Below are 14,410 nucleotides of genomic sequence, written 5' to 3'. Positions count from 1 at the left end.
GACACTCTAACATCACAATTAAAAGAACTAGAGAGGCAAGAGCAAACACATTCAAAAGCTAGCAGAAGGCAAGAAATAACTAAGATCAGAGCAGAACTGAAGGAGATAGAGACACAAAAATCCTCCAAAAAATCAATGAATCCAGGAGCTAGTTTTTTGAAGATCAACAAAATTGACAGACCGCTAGTAAGACTAATAAAGAAGAAAAGAGAGAAGAATCAAATAGACGCAATAAAAAATGATAAAGGGGATATCACCACCGACCCCACAGAAATACAAACTACCATCAGAGAATACTATAAACACCTCTACGCAAATCAACTAGAAAATCTAGAAGAAATGGATAATTTCCTGGACACTTACACTCTCCCAAGACTAAACCAGGAAGAAGTTGAATCCCTAAATAGACCAATAGCAGGCTCTGAAATTGAGGCAATAATTAATAGCCTACCAACCAAAAAAGTCCAGGACCAGATGGATTCACAGCTACATTCTACCAGAGGTACAAGGAGGAGCTGGTACCATTCCTTCTGAAACTATTCCAATCAATAGAAAAAGAGGGAATCCTCCCTAACTCATTTTATGAGGCCAACATCATCCTGATACCAAAGTCTGGCAGACACACAACAAACAAAGAGAATTTAGACCAATATCCCTGATGAACATCGATGCAAAACTCCTCAATAAAATACTGGCAAACCGAATCCAGCAGCACATCAAAAAGCTTATCCACCACGATCAACTTGGCTTCATCCCTGGGATGCAAGGCTGGTTCAACATATGCAAATCAATAAACAAAATCCAGCATATAAACAGAACCAAAGACAAAAACCACATGATTATCTCAATAGACACAGAAAAGGCCTTCGACAAAATTCAACAGCTATTCATGCTAAAAACTCTCAATAAACTAGGTATTGATGGAACGTACCTCAAAATAATAAGAGCTATTTATGACAAACCCATAGCCAATATCATACTGAATGGGCAAAAACTGGAAAAATTCCCTTTGAAAACTGGCACAAGACAGGGATACCCTCTCTCACCACTCCTATTCAACATAGTGTTGGAAGTTCTGGCTAGGGCAATCAGGCAAGAGGAATAGGCATCTTATGACCTCCCTACACATGCCCCATGCCAGACACTGTGCTGAGCTACTGGTAACCAGTTGGGAGGTAGAAAATAAGAGGATTTATGTCCTAAATCAGCACAGACCCTTGGTCTTCTAGAGAAGACTCCAATGCCCTGAGCACTTTCTTTTATTTGCATGCAAAACAGAAGCCAAAGAAACGTATAATAATATCCAACTAATTTCTGTAAGAAATCTTTCTGAACTTAGAGCCATTAAGAATTTACCAATTATCTTTGCATACCACAGGGTTTCGATGAAAGGTGTTAATATTATCACAGTGACTGCCCTAGCTCAGGGAAGGCTAAGTAAATATTCAGTGATAGACTCAATGCCCCAGTTGTCAGAATGAGGGTCCAAGGTTTAAAAAGCCTTAAAGGCAAAAAGGGGACTCTGAATACAAAAGAGCAGAATGGAAAGAGAGAAAAATTTTTAGAAGTGAAGTCTGAGAGCTCCCAATAATCCTCATTTCCTCATCTACAATTAAATGAGATAATACACGTGAAACTATTATCACTAAGCACAGTGCCAAACATATGCAAATTCTTAATAAATGTACTTGTCTATGCCGAGCCCAGGCCAGCTCCGGTGAAGTTAGACCCTCGGAGCTGGTCTTGGACTGCCAGGGCATGACCCCTTCGGTGACCCCCGCTGACCATGGCAGTGTTTCATGACGAGGTGGAAATAGAGGACTTCCAACATGACAAGGACTTGGAGACGTATTTCTATCCCTGCCCATGTGGCAGTAACTTCTCCATCACCAAGGAAGATTTGGAGAATGGGGACGACGTGGCAATGTGTCCTAGCTGCTCTCTCATTATAAAAGGGATTTATGACAAAGATCAGTTTGTGTGTGCAGAAAGAGTCCCAGCCCCTTTAGCCAACATAGAATTAGTTAAGTGCTGAAGAAGCCTTCAGGAATCCAAATCCTGAACAGTTGGAAGTGAGCCCAGATAGAAATATCAAATGCAAAGCTACTGGCTTCACAGAGACAACCATTTGTGATTTGCTGTTCTGTGAGAGTGTGGATTCTTTCCATCAACTGCTGATTTCATCTTCAGGAAGCAAGTCCATAACACGACATATCTGGATTTTGTGCTTAGAACCTTAAATTGGAAGCATTCTTAATGATCCATCTAAATTTAAAAGAAGATAATTTCAAAACAGTAAAAAAAAAAAAAAAAAAAAGGTTCTTGTCCTCCTTTTCCCCTTTCTTTGCTTGAGGGGGATTTGCACAGCCTTTAATGAGAAGCTTTAAATATATCTGAAATTTGCGATATAGAGGACTAGTGAATTTTAAGAAATTGGTATTCAGTGGGATTATGGGAATTACCAAAGCAAAATAAGTTTGAGGAATAAATCAAATCAAGAAAAATTAGCTGTCCTCAGAGCAATAACAGAAAAATTCAGTGAAGGTAGGAAAAAAGAAAGGTAGAGGAAAAAAATGTGCACCAGCACAACAAAGACAATCTTAAGGGGTTTGAAACCAATGTTCTGTATCTCCTTATTTATCTACAATTTTCCTTAGAGCATTTATCAGTGGTTGGCTATATATGTATATATGTATATGTACATAGTATGCATATTTGCATGTATGTACTGCATGTATATATGTGTATGTGTGTGTATATTTTTATGAAAGCAAAGACTTTGTTTGCTTGGTTCATTCACGTATCATAAATGCTCAAAAGATATTCATCAGACAGATGAGCCAGAGACCCTGGATTTTAACTTTTACTTTGCTGCCAACCTTGAATCTAGCACTTGTGGATTATGCCAAAATGTTCTCACTAAACCCTGTTGTCATCAGAACCTAATTCAGAGACACTGTAAGTTAAGAACCTCTAAGAGAATCAAGTTTAGAGGAAAAGAGTCAAAATTTATGATCGACATAAGGTGATCTCTGCTAAAGAGTGAAATATCTGCAAATTTGGCCCCACATAAAGAGAAACTTTGGTTACCAGTTACATGTACAGGCACATCTAGTTCTTGTTTACTTAATTTATAAGCTTGCAAAACACTTCTCTTCAGAGATGGGACCTAAGAGGATTATTGTAAATCAAGAGTATAAAATACTCAATCTGTTTATCAACACTTGTTTCCATAGTTTCAAACAGGATTTGCTGACCCTAAGTTCTGAGACAGGGGTGACCTGCATTGCTGTTTTCAGAAAGTCCCAAGTTACAGCAAAAGAGACACATGGTTCTTGATTCAGAAGGATTTGTCCTCCCTTCCAAACAGCTAACTTCATTTTAAGAACAGCTATGCCTGTTTCTAAGACCTGAAGTATAAACGGTCCCATAGTTTTAGAATATTGTACTCATAGATCTAATAAGATACAGATGCACTTTCCTTTGTAAGACAATAAAAGAAAAGTGGAAGGAAACAGAACTGACATTTACTGAATACCTACTAAGTATCTGAGCTGGTCATAAAAGAGTCATCAAAATATAGACAGAAATGAAGTCAAGAGCATAGCTGAGATCATCTTGGAAGAGATGGCAAAGAGAGAAGAGGGCCAGGAAACTAGCTATGATAAACATTAATGTTAATGGTCAAGAAAAAAACTCTAAACTCAAGAAAAGCAGGTTAGGAAGGAGGAATCAGAGACGTAGGAAGAAAACAGAGGGGGTGACATTCCAGAAAGTCAAGGAAAGAGAATGTTAAAAGGAGGAAAAAGTGATCAATGATGTCCCATGCTGCTGAGAACTCAAGAAAGGGGAATAAAAAAAATCCTATGGACTTAGCAAAATAGAGGTCACTGATGAGCTTAATATGAAATGTTTCAGAGGGCTGATGGTGACAGAATTCAAACTGGAGCGGGCAAGGAAGGAGTAAGAAGTGGGGAAGTAGAGACCAAGAGTATAGGCGATACTTTGGAGAAACTCCACTCTAAACAGAAGGAGAAATACAGGGAAGTAGCTGGAAGTGGCTATGAAGTTATGCGAAAAGAGGTGGGATTTAAATCCAGTTCTGACTCCACCACTGAATTCTGTAAGTTGCTGCTTCTGAACCACCCTATATTGTTGTTTCTCTAAGTCTGCATGCTAATCTATAAATTCTTCCTTCTTTTTATTATGATTTGCAACAGAAGCTACTCATTGAAGTTCATCTATAGAAGAAAGTTTTGGAAGTTTTGAGTATGTCATTGCAAAACCAAATATTCACTAAGTTTGTGTTACACACTAAAATGTTCACATGTAGACATTCCAGTGACCTGCTTTCATCCTATTAATGACTGTAAAATGAAGTAAGTAGGGTAGTAGAATTGTAATTTACAGATGAAGAATCTAGTAGTCATTGAGACATTCAGGGTAGAACAGGTACAAGAACCCAAGGCCTCTAATTCCCAGTCCCTGTCCTTGCTATTCCTCCATGCTTTCCATAAGAAGGCAGGCAGGGTATCAATGACTGACGTCTGCAGCTTGAACCCAGATCAGCCACCACCAAAACTTCCTCCTCTTACAATCATTAGTAGTAATAATAGTAGTTGACATGGTTTGGCTGTGTCCCCACGAATCTCATCTTGAATTGTAGTTCCCATAATCCCCATGTGTTATGGGAGGAACCTGGTGGGAGGCAACTGAATTATGGGGGTGGTTACCCTCATGCTGTTCTTGTGATAGTGACTTCTCACGAGATCTGATGGTTTCATAAGGGGCTTTTCCTCCTTTTGCTCAGCCCTTCTCTCTTTTGCTGCCATGTGAAGAAGGATGTGCTTGTTTCCCTTTCCACCATGATTGTAAGTTTCCTGATGCCTCCCCAGCCCAAAGAACTGTGAATCAATTAAACCGCTTTCCTTTATAAATTACCTAGTCTAAGGTATTTCTTCACAGCAGTGCAAGAATGGACTAATAGAGTAGTAGTGGTCATCATCATTGTCATGATTCAGTTTACAAAGCCCCACCAAATATATTACCTCTTCTAAACTCAAAATAAATCCTGAGAGGTGTCACGGGCTGATTCTCCATTACTATCCTATGTTACAATGAGGAAAATGGGTTTCACACAATGATACACGTTGGAGCTGAGATTTGAATCCAGGTCTCCAAACTATAAATCTAGTGTTATTTTCTTTGGCTTAGTGGTCTATAAATGCTTAATTCCTTTAAGAAAATATTGACTGTTAGGGCCCCCTTCACAGAAATACACGCAGAATTATGTAATCAGCAAAACAGTACATAATTTCAAGAGGTTCATTGATGATCTGAAATTAGGAATCCCTTTTCTAGGTTATATGGTCTCTATGCCAACTAATACGCTAGTTGATAGGGTTATGTGACATCATCCCTCTCAACGGTAATTGTAATTCATGACTAATTGCAAGGGCAATGTAACTAAAGACTCCTAGAAGGGAATGCCTATGAAGCTTTTCTCAAACTCCTTGTCAAGATCAGTCCTCCTTTTCTACACACCCTGATAACGCACTACTTATATTTTAGTACAGTATGCATTTATTCTACTCTGTGTAGGTGTGCTGATCCTATCAGAATGTAAGCCACTTAGTGGAATGGAAATGTCTGATATACTAACTACAACAATCATTTATTTATTCATTTTTTATTATACTTTAAGTTCTAGGGGACATGTGCACAATGTGCAGGTTTGTTACATATGTATACATGTGCCATGTTGGTGTGCTGCACTCATTAACTCATCATTTACATTAGGTATTTCTCCTAATGCTATCCCTCTCCCATTCCCCCACCCCACGACAGGCCCCGGTGTGTGATGTTCCCCAACAATTACTTTTATCATTACCATTTTTTAGTTGAACACCTATTACAGCTTGACTCTTAATCATCACTCTGTGTCACCCACTATTCTAATTCATTTAATTTTCTCAACAACCTTATGAAATGTTTACTATTATTCCCTTTACAGTGAAGTACTAAAGGCACAGAGGTTAAGTAAATAGCCCAGACACACAAAGTGAATAAGGGGCAAAGCTGAGGCAAAGGCAATTTGGCTTCAGAGTTTATTAGTGGCCACCTTAGACTACCTCTCTTTTGTCCTGTGCTAGCTACCTGGGTTTCTCTGATAATTCTATAAAAAGTATCTTACTTTACTTAAACTGCCTGACAACTAAGCGTTATCAGCATGAAAATTCATTCATTTATTATTTTTTAAAAGTTTTTATTTCAAAATAATTTTAGATTTACACAAGTTACAAAAATGGTAGACAGAGTTCGCTTTTACTCTTCACCTAAGAAATTACCATAAATAACAATACTATTAATCTCTATTTGAATTTCAGCAGTTTTCCTCCACCAATATCCTTTTTCTGGTCCAGAGTTGAATCCATGATTATATATTGCTTATAGCTGTGATACCTCCCTAAGTCTCCTCCAATCTAGGACAGTTCTTCAGTATTTAAGTTTCTTAATTTTCCTTTGGAGCAAACTGGCTAATAGCTTTGTGGGATGTCAATCTAGGTTTGTCTGATGCTTCCCATGTTTACATTGAGTTTAATCATTTTGGGCAAGAACATGGCAGAAATGATGTTGTATCCTTATCAGTGCATCATAAAAGGAGATACGTGACATCACAACATGTTATTGCTGGTGGTGTTAACTTTCGTCATTTGGGTAAGGTGGTGTCTGCCATACTTATATACTACTGGAAAGTTATTATTTTCCTCTTCATCTTAATTAGTATCTTGTGCCGAAATCCTCTGGGTTTATGAAAATATCCTGCTTCCCACTTTTTAAATTTTAGCATCCATTTATGATTCTTGCCTACAACATTTATCTGTGTAGTGTTTACCTAATGATGATTTTCTATTTCCATGATTTCTTCTACATTTATTAATTGTAAGGCTACTGTCCTGACAGTGAAGAGGAAGACCTGTTATTTCTTCCTCGTTTATTTCCTTCTTCAGTAATTTACTTACGGAGTTATTTACTTATGGATTTATTTTATGCTATTACTGTTTATTTTATCCTAAGTAGGCCACTGAGAGATTCTTAAAGCTGGTTCCAATGTACCTTAACAATCCCTTGTTGAGTAACTTCTTTCTTTCTGGCACCATAATTTTACTGCCCCAGCACAGACTCAGCCATCTTTCTAAGAAGTCCTGATTACTTTTATTGGAGAAATGGGAGGGAGAATGGTACTTAGAATCCAGTACCTGTGAGATAGGTACACACATTGCTACTATCGGGCCATTGCTTCCAGGCTATCTCAGCAGACAGAGCTAGGGAGTATATGCATGTATATTCACGCATGAATATACATATCTATATTTACTTATATTTATATCCAGTGTGTTTGTGTGTGTGTGTGTGTGTGTGTGTGTGTATAAAAAATCATAAGTTGATACTGACACCATAAGGTTCATTCTAACCTTTTCCTTTTCCCGTTTGTGAGGAACCTGGCTCTCATTATCCACAATATATTGATTTCTTCAATTCTAACCGTTTCCTTTTCCCATTTGTGAGGAACCTGGCTCTCACTATCCACAATATATTGATTTCTTCGCTCAACTGTAGCATACACATAAAGAGTTGTCACTATAGCTAACATATATACCTATGAAAAACAAATTTACCAATTAGAATATAATATTTATGGATGGTTATATTTTCTTTAGCCATATGGCATACAGTTAAAATATTATTTCCCAAAGTTACTTAGGTTCTGTTCTTTTCCCAACCCCGTTTGTAATACAGGAGTTTCACTTTTTACTGTGCGCATTTCATTTTGCCCACGCCAGCATACACACATATCCTGGCTATCTATCTATCATCTATTTATCGGGGTATCAGGGATATGAGGCATCACAATGATTCTAAGAGTTATAGTTATATAAAAAGGTATACTCAGAGAAGTGTCATTTCTTCCTACTACCATGGTCCCATTCCCACATTCTTTCTACCCTATTCCTACCCACCCCTGTAGGTAACTAATCTTATTATTTTCTGGTTTAAACTTCCTGTTTTTTTTTTTTTTTTTTTTTTGAGATGGAGTCTCACTTATTGCCCAGGCTGGAGTGCAATGGCGCAATCTCTGCTCACTGCAACCTCCAAATCCTGGGTTTGAGCAATTCTCCTGCCTCAATCTCCCGAGCAGCTGGATTATAGCCACACACCACCACGCCCAGCTAACTTTTGTATTTTTAGTAGAGATGGGGTTTCACCATGTTGGCCAGGCTGGTCTCGAACTCTGACCTCATGATTTGCCTGCCTCGGCCTCCCAAGGTGCTAGGATTACAGGAGTGAGTCACCGCGCCTAGCCACTTACTGTATGTCTTTTACAAAAATGAATAGATACACATTTATTTTCTTATGTCTTTCTTTTCACACGAAAGGGAGTATACTGTAAATACTTTTTTGCACTCGGCTTGCTTCAAAATATTCTAGAAATCACTCCGTATCAGTTATTATCCTCAGTTTTACAGATGAAGAGACAGGCATAAAGAGGTTAAGTAACTAGCTTAAGGTCCTATATCTATTAAGGAGTAAGGCTGGGATGTGAAACTAAGAAGTTTTGACTCCAGAATCCATAGTCCTCCTTCTACATCAGAGTTTCTTATCCATAGTCCCTGGGTGTATCTTTGGGGAATCTCTAGGTTCTCTAAGTTCTCTGACATCACTTAAAGAATTAATACATGGACCTTCTGGATCATCCAGATGACTATCTTTCAAGCACTAAAGGCATTTTCATTGTCCATAGGACCTGAAAATCACCCAACTGCCCAACATAAATGCTCTCAATGCAGTCACACCAGGAAAGCTTTAGATGGAACAGAGACAGCAGTTACCTGGCTGTGGCCTTTACTTGTAGTTCTGGAAAAGCAGCATGGCCTTCTACCATGTGGTCTATCTGAAAAATAAGAGATATGGGTCAATTTTACAGCTTCTCTAATTTATGTATAAGATAGAAAAATTTATATTAAAATGAGTATGTTTTTTTCAACTCTTTGTCCATACGGGATCCAAGAACATTAAAATGCCAATGTAGCAAGAGTGCCTCAGCTAAAAGAAATTTAGCTTTGATTAACCTAGTGCTAGCCTCTTAAATATACAAAACAAAGAAGTTTAGAGTGAAGAGCAAAAGGAAATGAAATTCCCAAGGCTAAACTGGTAGCAGTAGGTTAGCATTAGGTCCAAGAATGAGGAGTAAGAAAGAAAGGGTAACTTATGTCAAATGGTGGGGGGTCTGAGTGTTAAAAGCACTAATCTTTTCTGGATCACATCATTTCCCCTTCTTGATCCAGGCTGTCATCCCTGGGCAATGTCAAACTTCGAATTACTCACTGTGTCTTACTAATGGAGAAGCTGAATGAAAGAGACTATGATGAGGGTTTTTGAAAAAACCCTCATTAAAAAGATTTTTTTTGAAACCCTCAGTTAAAAAAAAAATGAGATGCCCCAGAGCTGTCAGGAGAAACTCTCCTGACTGAACAATCGTCACATGGGAAACACAGCTCTCCAAGGACAGAAATGTCTGAGCTCTGCAGACAATCACCCTCTCATTTGAAATTCCAGGTCTAGGATCTTATTCCTTAATCCACTTGGTGGCTCTAAACAAAATAGTACAAAATACGTATCAGGGACAGAAATGTTTCTCCATGCAATTACTCTGTTTGTCATAACACACCCAAGCAACACTGTGCTTGAGTTCCTGAACCTCATCTATGTATTTTCTGAATGTTTACTTGAGTTTCTAGGATGCTAAAACAACCATTCTGATAGATTTATTTTCATTCCAACTAGGAAAAGACTTGCTCTTTTGGTTGCACAGGGATAGGCTCTCTGAGCATGTTTCCTGAGAGCTAGGGCTGTGTAAAGAACAAGATAATTTGTTCAGGAGCCACAGAGGCCAGGGTTGGGTTCTGGCTCTGAATCTCACTAGCTGAGTGACTTTGTGCAAGTCACTAAACTGTTTTGAACCTCCATGGCCTCCTTTTAAACAGGATTTCTAGGAAGCTAAGTGGGTCTACTTGACATGGTTTGTCTGTGTCCCCACCAAAACCTCATCTTGAATTGTAGCTCCCATAAATCTCACATGTTGTGGGAGGGACCCAGTGGGAGACAACTGAATCATGGGGGCAGTTTCCCCCATACTGTTCTCGTGGTAGTGAGTAAGTCTCATGAGATCTGATGGTTTATAAGGGATTTCCTCTTTCACTTGGCTCTCATTCTCTCTTGTCTGCTGCCATGTAAGATGTGCCTTTCACCTTCTGCCATGATTGTGAGGCCTCCCCGGCCACGTGGAACTATGAGTCCATTAAACCTCTTTTGTGCATAAATTACTCAGTCTCAGGTATGTCTTTATCAGCAGCACGAAAGCGGACTAATACACTGCTATAGTGCCAACAGTAGTATAAATGATATCATGTGAAATATACTGACTCATTTCCCATACATCAGTACTAACTTAAGCACTGTACACACATGACTCTACTTCATTTATTCCTTATGGCACTCCTACGAGGAAGATACTATTCTTCATTATGGAGATGAGGAAACTGAGATCAAAGAGATTTAATATCTTGCCCAACGTCACAGAAAAGTAATGACAAATCTAGGTCTCAAACTGAGGTCTCTATATTTTAAGACTTTGTTCTTAACCACCATGTCATATTGTCTACTGAACTTCCAGGTATAAGTTGTTGAATACCACTGGTGCAGTTTTTGTGGAAATGTTTCAAAATGATATAAAAGACACGGGTCATTTCAATAATAAAAAAAAAAAACCACGCAGTTATTGAATATTTATCTCCTTCGGGTTCAACTCTGCATTACTGTGATGAAGCATATCCTCATCACACTCTGGATCCCCTGAGTTTGCAATCCATTGCAAGCACCAAGATAAACTCACTGGGAACAGTAATGGATAATTAAAGGCATTACTTGATTTGATGCTAATTTTTATGGGAAGTGCTTTAGGAGTTCAGAGAAGAGAGATTTAAATGAGCTTCCAGGAGTAAGCTAGAACCTAGCATGTGTGGTGTAAGCATGAATGCAGTTATTGAGTATTTACCAAATGCCTAATGTGCTGCCAGGAACTGTGCACCTACGTTCTGGAGATACACTGAAAAATAAGAAATAGTTATGATGCATAGTAGCATAAAGTGAGAGATCAATCATTTGGCAATTATTATATGGTTGGAGTAGACGAAGCTTCAGCTGAAAGGCCAAAAATAGGTAGAGTTTGGAGGAGTAGAGGGCTAGAGGCAAGGCATGACTGAAGGGAGGCTGGTTAGTAGAGACATGAAGATGGAAAGACATATATGATTTGAATGGCAAGGGACTGGTTTAGCCTCATGCCTGGATATCATGGGTGGTCAAAAAAGGTTTGTGGAATAAATGTGGGATGAGTGAACCACAGGAAAAGCATAGATAGCACCATGTACTTCTCCTTGGTAGCACTTACCACACTTTGCATTTGTATCCATTTGTGCTGGGCATACATTGGTTATAGGATTACTATATGTTAAATTACAGAATTAGTAAAATGATGAAAATATGGATGAACAAAGAAGGCAAAGGCAGACAGTGTGTCTTGAATGTCATAAACGTTTATACTTTTATTAAAGGTCATAAAAATTATTCTGATTTGGAGAGAAAAATGATGAAAAGTTAAGAAAAATGTGGTAATATATGAAGGGCAGGGAGATGACCAGGCATGGAGAACAGGAAATGCAGACAAAGATCACAGGCTGGCAATGGGAATATAAGGCACAGATATTTTCTATCCTTACTCTACTGTAGCATCTATCAAGTTGTTTTACAATCCTTAGTTATATGTCTGTCTCCTACCCTATACTCTGAGCTCTTTCAAAGCAAGAGCATCATTATTTTCCACTCCTCAGAATCAGAGCAATGCCTGACATCTGTAACGAATGAGCCATATTTTGTAACAATTAAAAATGCTGACCAAAATACAGGAAACAATTCTCCGAAGACACTGGAAAGTGGCCAAAACCAGGTAGAAACTGGAGAGGAATGGACACAAGGAAGGAAAAAACAGTACCTTGTACGTTTCCTGATTTTATACATTTTTGCCCATGGGTGGACCCCAGTCAGTGCCATGCAAGGTAACTAATACTTAGACAGAAATACACAGTCTTTCTGATTAAGAAATGAGAGGTTAGAGTTCAAGGCAACCATAGTAGCTACAAAGTAAGTCGTGGAGGGGATGTCAGAAAGAGAGAGCCATAGAAAGGGAATGCAACACTGTGCCTATAAATGCTACCCTAATTTCTGGATAATCTCCCAATTACATGTGCATGGGAACACCATAAGTAGTCCAGCTAAGGGTAAAATAATGCAACAGAGATTTTAGGACATGTTCATCACAGGAGAGTAACAAAACTTGAAGTTTGAGTTCAGCCAAATAAACTGCCTACTAAACCAAAAAATCAATACTCAAAAGAGAAATAGAAATAATACAATGTGTCTAGAATATATCAATCACAAAGTCCAAAATATGACCCCAAATCATTGTACATATTGAGGAATAGGAAAATGTAATCCATACTTAAAATGAAAAGCCACTTAGTGAACACTAAATCTGAGCTGACACAGGTGTTAGAATATAAGAATTTTAAAGTAGGTAATTTAACAATGCTTAAAGATGTAAAAGAAAATATTCTCATAGTTATTAAACAGAGAGGAAACAGCAAAGAAACTATTAAAAATGGAAATGTAATAGTATTGATTAAATACAATATCTGAAATAAATATATAGTAGATGGGCCTAAGAGCTGATTGGAGATGACAAACAGAAGTGTCCGCAGTGAGAGTGAGACTTAGACTGGGAGACTTAAGAGAGAAAGGAGAGAGAGAATATACATTGAAAAAATTAACACCCCGAGTCTCTCAGGTGCATGGGAGACAATAGCCAAAGGTACCATATATGTGGAACTGGAGTCACAGTAAGAGGGAAGAGAGTGAGGAGAAGAAACAAACAAATTGAAGAAAGATGAATCCAAAGAAGACCACGCCATACCATAATGAAAGCCAAAGATTAAGAAGTCAACCATTATTTTTGTCATTCTTTCCCTTATAATGTCAGAATACAAAATACTGACATTTTTAGGTGTTGATGGAAAAAAAAACCCTGTAAACCAAGAATTCCCTATTGAGCAAAAATATCTTTCAAGGCAGCATATAAAATAAATGCGTTGAAAAAAAATGAAGAGAATGCCTTTTGCCAGTTGACCTGCACTGTAAGACATGCTAAGACAAGTTCTTTAGGCTTGGGAAAAGATATCACATGGAAACTTAAATTTTCAGAAAGAAAGGAATAGCAAAAAGATTATGTTTTATTTCTCAGAATTTCTTTAAAACATTTATGTCTCTTTGACATGGACTAAACTGTGTTCACCTCAGCCCCCAATGTGACTGTATTTAGAGACAGGGCTTTTATGGTGGTAATTAAGGTTAAACAGGTCATAACAGTGGGGCCTTAGTCTGATATAACTGGTATTCTTATAAGAAAAGGAAGGAATACAATCATTTTCTCTTCATATACACATACTGAGTAAAGGTCATGTGAGGTCACAGAAGGCAGCCATCTACAAGGTAGGAAGGGAGCCCTCACCAGAAACTGCATTTGCCAGCACCTTGATCACAGACTTTTAGCCTCCAAAACTGTAAGGAAATAAATGTCTGTTGTTTAAGCCACCCAGCCTGTGGTATTTTGTTTTGGTAGTCAGTTGACTACTGTGGTAGCCAGAGTAGACTAATACATTGTTTAAAGCAAACAATATGACAACTATTCATATCGACCCAACTATTTCATTGTTGGGTTTATAGCATATGTAGATATCACACACAAAACTACAGCCTAAAGAGCTGGGATACGAGTGGTAAGGAGAACTATACAGTTGAAGAGTATTTATACCTTTCATGAAGTATCATAATATGCATTCAAGGTAGGCCGAAAAGTTTAGGATATTTATTATAATTACTAAAGCAACCATTAAAAAATAATGCAAAAAGATGTGTAAAAACCCAAGACACCAATAGGTAACTTAAAATTGAATTCTTAAAATTGAAAAATAGTCATTTAATCCAAAAGAACTCAGGAAGGAAAGACAGAAGTGATCACAGAAAACAAATAACAAAATGAAAGATCTAAATCAAATCGTATTTATTTTTATGTAAAGTATCTAAACAACCCAAGTAAAATTCAGAGATCACAAAACTGAAAAGCAAGACTCAACTATATGCTGTGTACAAAAAATACACTTTACATAGACCAGGATAAGAAAAGTGCCATAGGTGGTTTGCCCAACAGTGCTAGGAGTGGAAGAAGGAAGGAAAGGGA

General features: G+C 37.9%; 2 protein-coding genes across 6 annotated transcripts in view; one reads left to right on the top strand and one right to left on the bottom strand.

Moving 5' to 3' along the window:
- The window catches only part of FGGY (FGGY carbohydrate kinase domain containing), a 442,861-nt gene that overhangs the window by 126,097 nt on the left and 302,354 nt on the right, over positions 1-14,410 (bottom strand). For all 5 annotated transcript variants that reach the window (XM_033225064.1, XM_033225066.1, XM_033225061.1 and 2 more), the window contains one exon: positions 8,892-8,953. In XM_033225064.1, the coding sequence (XP_033080955.1) occupies positions 8,892-8,953 (62 nt within the window). The remainder of the gene's footprint in view (positions 1-8,891; positions 8,954-14,410) is intronic.
- On the top strand, positions 1,694-2,317 carry LOC117091991 (DPH3 homolog). The gene has a single exon (XM_033225067.1). It carries the CDS (start codon positions 1,787-1,789, stop codon positions 2,033-2,035), a length of 249 nt encoding a protein of 82 aa, XP_033080958.1. The 5' UTR covers positions 1,694-1,786; the 3' UTR covers positions 2,036-2,317.

Source organism: Trachypithecus francoisi, unplaced genomic scaffold (assembly GCF_009764315.1).
Source record: "Trachypithecus francoisi isolate TF-2019V2 unplaced genomic scaffold, Tfra_2.0 Lachesis_group12, whole genome shotgun sequence".
NCBI lineage: Eukaryota > Metazoa > Chordata > Mammalia > Primates > Cercopithecidae > Trachypithecus > Trachypithecus francoisi.
The sequence above is the reverse complement of the archived record's forward strand: the minus strand, read 5'-3'. Positions and strand labels throughout refer to the sequence as shown.